Raw genomic sequence first — 8,469 nt, forward strand, 5'->3', positions numbered from 1 at the left:
AAGTGTTTATGGGATGATTGGAGGGTCTTTCATCTCCCCCTGGTGTCTCTGGCCAGAAAACACACTAATAGAATCACGAAGAAGAAGCTAACATGCTAACGGGCAAAGCTAACTGCGGGCTAACGTCACTTTAAACAGTATTTACAGCCAAGTTTGAGTGAAAAAAAATATTTCCATTGTATAATTGGATGCACAGTAACCCTCTCTCCCTTCGCCTTTCCTGTTGGCGTAGTATTTACTCTCCAGGACAATTAATAAGTAAAAAAAATCGTAACTTGCTACTACGCCTGCAGTTGCGCTTATGGCCTCTAGGGGGAAGAGTTACTTAGTACTGCTTTAAAGGAATAGTTCAGCGTTTTTCCATACTGATATGTTCTTACCTGAGCTTAGACGAGTTGATGCGTACCTGTCTGGTCTTTGTGCACACCCGTGGAAGAGCGTGGTAGCTTCTAACTTCACCCCCGTTTGGAGCTATAGGAATATACTGGGAGAGGCCAAATGCTAACAACATCTTTGGTCTTTTTGTGTGACTGAGGGGACGCATAAAGACCAGACAAGTACGCATCAAGGTGGTGACTATTATTTGGAGTGTTTCGATGCACAGATGTTCTTCACAAATGCATACTTTTACAATGTACTGAAAAGGGCTGTAACAAATATTAGGTATCGATAGGATCCCATAAAATGTAGATATATTTTCTTCCATGAATTACAGTGCAAAACAACAAAGCGGTAGCTCAGTTAGCATGCAGGTGGTTTAAATCTGATCTAGCATTGGATCTGAGCCCAATAGCGACAGCACGGCCCTTAAAAGAGACTGAAAATAGAGATATCGTGACACTCCAGCTTGCACAAGGTTATTTTCTCTGACAAATTGAACACGATTTGCAAACTTTAAAAACAACGAATTAACAATGAGAAAATAACTTGACTCTGCAGTGATACATCCCAATATGACCACATTTTGCAATCTAATATGATGAAAACGTAAGTGTTGCTGATGTAGAGGAGGGTGCGTCTGTGGAGAAGAGGAAACGAAGTTACTCCCTGGTAAATGGCGCCATCTTCTGGAAGCTCATCTGAAGTGGGAAAATCAGGCTCGGTTGTCACAAACAGCTCTTCGACTTGAGTTTGACAAAGGGAAATGTGAGTCGGAAAAATAAAAAAGCGTCAGGCTTAGGGACACATTTATTAGGCAATAGGCCTACAAATGAAACAGAATACTTCCATTATTAAGAAGGCTATATATATATATATATATATATATATATATATATATATATATATATATATATACATATATATATATATATATAGAGAGAGAGAGAGAGAGAGAGGGAGAGAGCAAGAGAGGGAGAGAGAGCAAGAGAGGGAGAGAGAGAGCAAGAGAGGGAGAGAGAGAGGGAGAGAGAGAGAGAGAGAGAGCAAGAGAGAGAGAGAGAGCAAGAGAGGGAGAGAGAGAGAGAGAGGGAGACAGAGGGAGAGAGAGAGAGCAAGAGAAAGAGAGAGAGAGAGAGAGGGATAGGGAGGATAGAGAGAGAGCGAGGGAGAGAGAGAGAGAGGAAGAGAGAGAGAGAGAGAGCGAGAGAGAGGGATAGAGAGAGCAAGAGAGGGAGAGAGAGAGCAAGAGAGAGAGAGAGAGAGCAGGAGAGGGAGAGAGAGAGAGAGAGAGCAAGAGAGAGAGAGAGAGAGAGCAAGAGAGGGCGAGAGAGAGAGAGAGAGAGCGAGAGAGAGGGATAGAGAGAGAGAGAGTGTGTGTGTCTGTGTCTTTGCTTACACCAACATGTCTTTAACGTTTTACATTTTCAAAAAGATTTAGATGCCTACGACTTAAAAAAAATTCAATTCAATTTCAGTAAAAAAAAAATATTTTGCTGGCTACTTAAGTAACAGTACTCTGGCTTCGGAAAATAATATGGCTTTTGTACCCACTTCTGCTTAATTGCTATTGTTATTATTATTATTATTATTATTATTATTATTATTATTATTATTATTAGTATTATTATTATTATTATTATTATTATTATTATTATTATCATCATTATCATCATTATCATCATTATTATTATTTTCCCGGAAATGGTACCAAGCAACTGCAACGCAAACAGGTAAGTGTCGTAAATACCGGAAGTGAGCGTGAGAGCGTGAGAGCCCTGAAGCCCTGCCCTGTACTTGAGCTCTGTACGGCGTGTTTACAATTCATTTGACAATGGCTCCTGATCAGAAGCAGGTCGAACAGCAGACTTTTCAAGTTTTAAATTGTTTATTTGAAGATGACCTCGTAGGTTGTCGCTCCTTTGACAATGGAGAAATAGAAGCGGACGGTCGTGAGTATTTCCTTCTCATGTTTTGCTTATGGCTATCTTCGATAACGTTGTGTAATCAGGATATTTGGGTTATGTGTGACAATAGGTGCTTTCGTTTTCATTACATTAACACTGGATTGATTTTCGGTATATGTTCCATGATCCAGAAGGATACAATCTTGGCCATTATTTCAAAATAAACGCCATGCGAAAGGCAAAAATAACCATAGATCATCAATCTATCATTATGAATGAAATTAACGAACATGAAGCAGCTTGACATGCTTAACCTAACCCAAGTCTTTTATTGCTGAGCTCAGTAGTCTAGTAAACTTTGAGCAGATGGAAAAGCTATACAGGTATTAGATTAATGAGACTTATTTCCTGTATAGCTCTCAAACATTTCCCTGTGTGTGACCTTACAGTTCCACAGGGCCTCGTTCAAGATCAAAGCAGGACTAAACCTGGTCTGAAAAGTGTCAGAAGACGATCTCAATTGAGCTAGATTATGAGAAACACGAGCACGAGCACCACCGTTTGAGATCTCCTGATTTAGGCAGCATCTTCAGTGGCTATATTTGCCGGCAATAATCGTGAAAACGTGTTGTTTTGTGTCCAGCCGAAGACGACAGCTTTGACCCAGTGTTGATCGCCGACAAGCTCAGAGCGATAGCCGACAGTTTTCATAAAGATCCCCAAATCCAGGCCACAGTGGACGAACTCGATGCCGCCGTGAAAGAGATGAAGCAAGAGGTATTTTTTTTTCATGTTCCTTGTTATAAATGCTGTAATAGCGCATACACATACACACCTGCTCCAAAAAATACTTCAAATACTGTCAATTCTTTCCTTATTTTGTGTGAGGAAAAAACACCACTGCGCTTTAGACCACAGTGTTCAAAAGACTCACGATCAAGCAAACTTTTGAAATAACAATAGATGCCAAGTTTTCATAGAGCTGAGCTGGTTTATAAAAGGACTCACCTGGCATGGGCTTCCCGTCTGCTAATAAGGATAACCAATAGTGATTTGGTCTTTACATTGTCTAAATCTAGCATTGAGTGGTTGAGGGGGAAATGTGACGGCATCTAATTCTTTGAATGCCCCATCGGGGGAAAAACAGGCCTACAGTCTTCATACAAAGACAATCACATGTATTAATATAATGTCATGGCCATTTTCGCGTCATATCTGTCATGAGATGAATTAGATTTTTATGCTTGGAACAAACCAAGGAATGACCTGTATGCCGACATTGCGCAACTGTTAGCCCGACTGGCGTCTCTGACATTTTTATGTTTTTATTATGAGACTGATTATGCTAAAAACATGCTGAGCTGGCTCGTGGTTCATACAAGGGAGGTGGTGGGTTGTGACTGGGCAGAATAATCCCTAAATGTACCCCCTTTGACAAAAGCAATATCAGAGTTCTTGACTAGCTATGGGACTTGGGTAAAGTACGTCCTGGACAGTTGGCAAAAATATTATCAGGTTAAATCATCACTCTCAGATGAATATAGTTTAGTCATTTCGATGGCGACAGGAAGAAGAGCATCATTCGTGCCTGAATTGACCTAAATGTTTGCAGATTGTGTTCATAGCTCAGTAAAGAGAAACTGCTTCTATAAATGTGATGCCAGTGTGACTCATCATCGAGCTTGTTGGAACAAGACGTAAAAGCTGTTGATCTACGTCACAAACACAAAAGTTTTTAAAGTCTTTAATTAAAAAAGAGCAAAGACGTACTTAGGTGTTTTAATGACTGTAAGGTAATTATAGTAATACCTTTCAACCAGCTTTTGAGATGGTTTCAGTTTCGGTTTTATGAAAATTCCGAGTTAGCTTGTGGTTTATTGAAGGAAGGTTCTGGAAAGAAGTCACTTGATATGAGCTGGCAAGGTGACTAATCGTTTACGACTGTTAGCAATTTGACCTCCCAGTGGCCCAGTGACTGTATGGGTGCTTAGCTTGGCACCTTTGCTTTCCATCCTGATGACCTCTAAGACGCTCCAAGACTAACCGTCAGCAGTGAAAACCTACCAGCAAACGTAAAAAGTCGATTGGTTCTGGAGCGTCCTGGAGGCCACCAGGAGCGGCGGCGTGCTAACTCGTCATAGAGCCGCTGGGTCACTGAAAGGTCAAATACGCACTAATATTAATGTATTTCTTTCTCATAAAAAGTTCCATTATGCACCCTTTTAAGGGGATGAACATAAAAGTATTACATTGTTATTTTTTACCGTAAAAAGAATTTGACCTTTCTTTGAACATCTCATCTTTTTACTTGTAAGTAGCAGTTTAACTGATCATTAACTAAATAATCAGGAGCAACCTTGACGTGGCAGGGACAGCCATCTTTGTTCAGCTGTGGGCCAATTGTCAACAGATAGCGGCGTATTGTAATGGTGTGCTATTACTATTACTATTGTATACTGTAGTAATGGTAGTTTACCATACTCATAGTCCTAGAAGGGAGTCAGTGAGTCCTCCCCAGGGGCGGACTGGCCATAAGTCCATTCTGGAAAAGCACAGAAGGGCCACTGGCTCTAGGGCCACCGGTCTGGCCTCTCACTTTACCTTACCCTTACCCCCGGGCGTAACCGAGCTTTACCCAAATCTAAAAGCTTAAAAGAAAAGCATCCTAAAACAAAAATGTGCTGAAAAAGCAATAAAAAAGTGACAAAAACACGACAAAATGTGACGAAAATGTGACGATGACGACGAAGCAATGAAAAAAGCGATGAAAAAACTACAATAACATGAACAAAACAAAAAAACAAGAGACAAAATAGTGACGAAAACAGGCCAAAAAGCCACCAAAAAGTAATGAAAAAGCAGCAAAAAGCAACAAAAACATGACAAAAATGCAGCGACAACGTGACAAAAAGCTACCGTCACTTTTCTAGATTTTAGCTTTCAAATGAGACGTTACAGTGTTGCTCTCCAGTCAAGAAGCCTTTGGATTTGGGTAAAGCCGAACTGGAGAAAATGCTCTCGGTTAAGGCGGGTGGTAAGAGGTTAACATATGTATTTGTGGAAGTGTCGCATTTACGCTAATTTGGGCCGGGCTGGCCAGAGTCCAGGGCTGTTTTTCAGTCCCAGTCCGCCCCTGGTCCTCCCCAGTACATTTTTAAAAGAATTGACAATATTTCAGTTTTTGGTGTACTTAATCAACTGTTTTGATCCTTGTTGGCTGTACTTATATTTCTCTGAATCATCTGGAGGCTAGAGGATGCACTCAGGGGTTTGACATTTCCTTCCCCCGACCTGAGAAAAGGCCCAATGGGAAAACAAAACAAAACCAGTTGGGAACCTCTGACCTACATTAAAACAGTAGTGACATAGGAAGAGGGAACACTTTACCCATGTGCAGTATTCATGGAAACAGTGAAGGAAATTCTACCTCACATCCTGCATCCCATAATCAGTAAAACACTAACCCGTCATTTTTGTCACTGAAGTGTCTTGCGTCTCGTGTCTCCGTTAGGCGCTGGCCAAGGCTGTGAGCTCCAGCGTCGCGTCCCTGGTGAATTCTCAGGTGGGGCAGAGGGCGGAGGTCGCACCTGAGCTGCAGATCATCCAAGCCTCCATGGCCCTCGGTCGCTACGTGAAGAAGACCTACCCCAACATGAGGATCCAGCTGCAGTCGGCCATAGGGAACTTTCTCAACCAGAACGTGGGCACCTGGATCACTCAGCAGGGGGGATGGGTGAGTGAAAATGTTCACTTACTACATGCTTACTTATTCAATACTTGTGAGCTGATTGCTATGATGGACTGTTGCAGACTAATACAGACCTATTATTTTACTATTACCGACCATTACAGACGTATTGTTTTGAGTATTACAGACGTATTGTTTTGACTATTACAGACGTATTGTTTTGACTATTACAGACGTATTGTTTTACTATTACCGACCTATTGTTTTGTCTATTACAGACGTATTATTTTGAGTATTACAGACCTATTGTTTTACTATTACAGACGTATTGTTTTGACTATTACAGACGTATTGTTTTACTATTACAGACGTATTGTTTTGACTATTACAGACGTATTGTTTTACTATTACAGACCTATTGTTTTACTATTACAGACCTATTGTTTTGACTATTACAGACGTATTGTTTTACTATTACCGACCTATTGTTTTGTCTATTACAGACGTATTATTTTGAGTATTACAGACCTATTGTTTTACTATTACAGACGTATTGTTTTGACTATTACAGACGTATTGTTTTACTATTACAGACGTATTGTTTTGACTATTACAGACGTATTGTTTTACTATTACAGACGTATTGTTTTACTATTACAGACGTATTGTTTTGACTATTACAGACGTATTGTTTTACTATTACAGACCTATTGTTTTACTATTACAGACCTATTGTTTTGACTATTACAGACCTATTGTTTTGACTATTACAGACCTATTGTTTTGACTATTACAGACATATTGTTTTGTCTATTACAGACGTATTGTTTTGACTATTACAGACGTATTGTTTTGATTAATACAGACCTATTGTTTGACTATTACAGACCTATTGTTTCACTATCACAGACCTATTGTTTTACTATTACAGACCTATTGTTTCACTATCACAGACCTATTGTTTTGACTCACACAGACCTATTCTTTTGACTATTACAGACCTATTGTTTTACTATCACAGACCTATTGGTTTGACTAATACAGACCTATTGTTTTACTATTACAGACCTATTGTTTTGACTAATACAGACCTATTGTTTTACTATTACAGACCTATTGTTTTGACTAATACAGACCTATTGTTTTACTATTACAGACCTATTGTTTTGACTAATACAGACCTATTGTTTTACTATTACAGACCTATTGTTTTGACTAATACAGACCTATTGTTTTACTATCACAGACCTATTGTTTTACTATCACAGACCTATTGGTTTGACTAATACAGACCTATTGTTTTACTAATACAGACCTATTGTTTTACTATTACAGACCTATTGTTTTGACTAATACAGACCTATTGTTTTACTATTACAGACCTATTGTTTTGACTAATACAGACCTATTGTTTTACTATTACAGACCTATTGTTTTACTATCACAGACCTATTGTTTTGACTCATTCAGACCTATTGTTTTGACTTTCATGGACCTATTGTTTTACTATTACAGACCTATTGTTTTGACTCATTCAGACCTATTGTTTTGACTTTCATGGACCTATTGTTTTACTATCACAGACCTATTGTTTTGACTCATTCAGACCTATTGTTTTACTATTACAGACCTATTGTTTTACTATTACAGACCTATTGTTTTACTATTACAGACCTATTGTTTTGACTCATTCAGACCTATTGTTTTGACTTTCATGGACCTATTGTTTTACTATTACAGACCTATTGTTTTACTATTACGGACCTATTGTTTTACTATTACAGACCTATTGTTTTACTATTACAGACCTATTGTTTTACTATTACAGACCTATTGTTTTACTATTACAGACCTATTGTTTTGACTAATACAGACCTATTTTTTTGACTCATACAGACCTATGGTTTTGTCAACATCAATATATAATAGTAACATTATCTCCACTTTTTTACACCTTTTTGAGACAACGATTTGACCTCAGTTAATACGTGCTGAGAGAAAAGACATTGAACTTTGTGGCAGTGTTTGTTTCATGGGGATAGGTCTAGCCATTACAGAGATATTAACCGTAAACCAAGTCCAGAGTTCAACATTTTGACCGTCACCATAGTTACCGCCATAGAATTATTTTACATAGACATGTAGATGCAACAAATTCAACTTCACCAAACTTTTATTTTTCCCTTTTTTTTTGCCCATAATATGTTTGAAAAAAAACAAAAATAACTTGTTGTGGCTAAAACCATTTTTCTATCACTTTGGTAATAACTGACTGACCGGATTCACACTGTAAGTTTTGGTATTGATTTGGTATTCTTTTCATACCTCTGTGATTTTTGTCGTTTCTTTTAGGCGCGGGTGAGTCAGCTGTGAAACCACCTCAGGATCCTAAATGACTCAGCGGACTTTACACTGCTTTCAGTTCAAACTCAGGCCTCAGCTGTTCAAGCCCCACCTCTCCCGTTGAAGGTCCTTCACCTTAGCAATAGTTTATCA

At 38.8% G+C, this 8,469-nt stretch overlaps 1 protein-coding gene across 1 annotated transcript; it reads left to right on the forward strand.

Annotated features, from left to right (window-relative positions):
- The first annotated feature begins 2,166 nt into the window (after positions 1-2,166).
- LOC306982343 (uncharacterized protein) lies at positions 2,167-8,469 on the forward strand. Its single transcript, XM_079582256.1, has 4 exons — positions 2,167-2,330; positions 2,929-3,062; positions 5,797-6,018; positions 8,326-8,469. The coding sequence occupies exons 1-4, from the start codon at positions 2,213-2,215 to the stop codon at positions 8,344-8,346; spliced, it is 495 nt and encodes a 164-aa protein (XP_079438382.1). The 5' UTR covers positions 2,167-2,212; the 3' UTR covers positions 8,347-8,469.

This window comes from Gobius niger (assembly GCF_951799975.1).
Source record: "Gobius niger genome assembly, chromosome: 24".
Lineage (NCBI taxonomy): Eukaryota > Metazoa > Chordata > Actinopteri > Gobiiformes > Gobiidae > Gobius > Gobius niger.

Bases quoted from the DNA above. Each gene is read 5' to 3' on its own strand.
- LOC306982343 (XM_079582256.1), top strand. From the start codon at position 2,213: ATGGCTCCTGATCAGAAGCAGGTCGAACAGCAGACTTTTCAAGTTTTA. The intron at 2,331-2,928 runs GTGAGTATTTCC...TTTTGTGTCCAG, and splicing joins AGAAATAGAAGCGGACGGTC to CCGAAGACGACAGCTTTGAC. The intron at 6,019-8,325 runs GTGAGTGAAAAT...CGTTTCTTTTAG, and splicing joins TCACTCAGCAGGGGGGATGG to GCGCGGGTGAGTCAGCTGTG.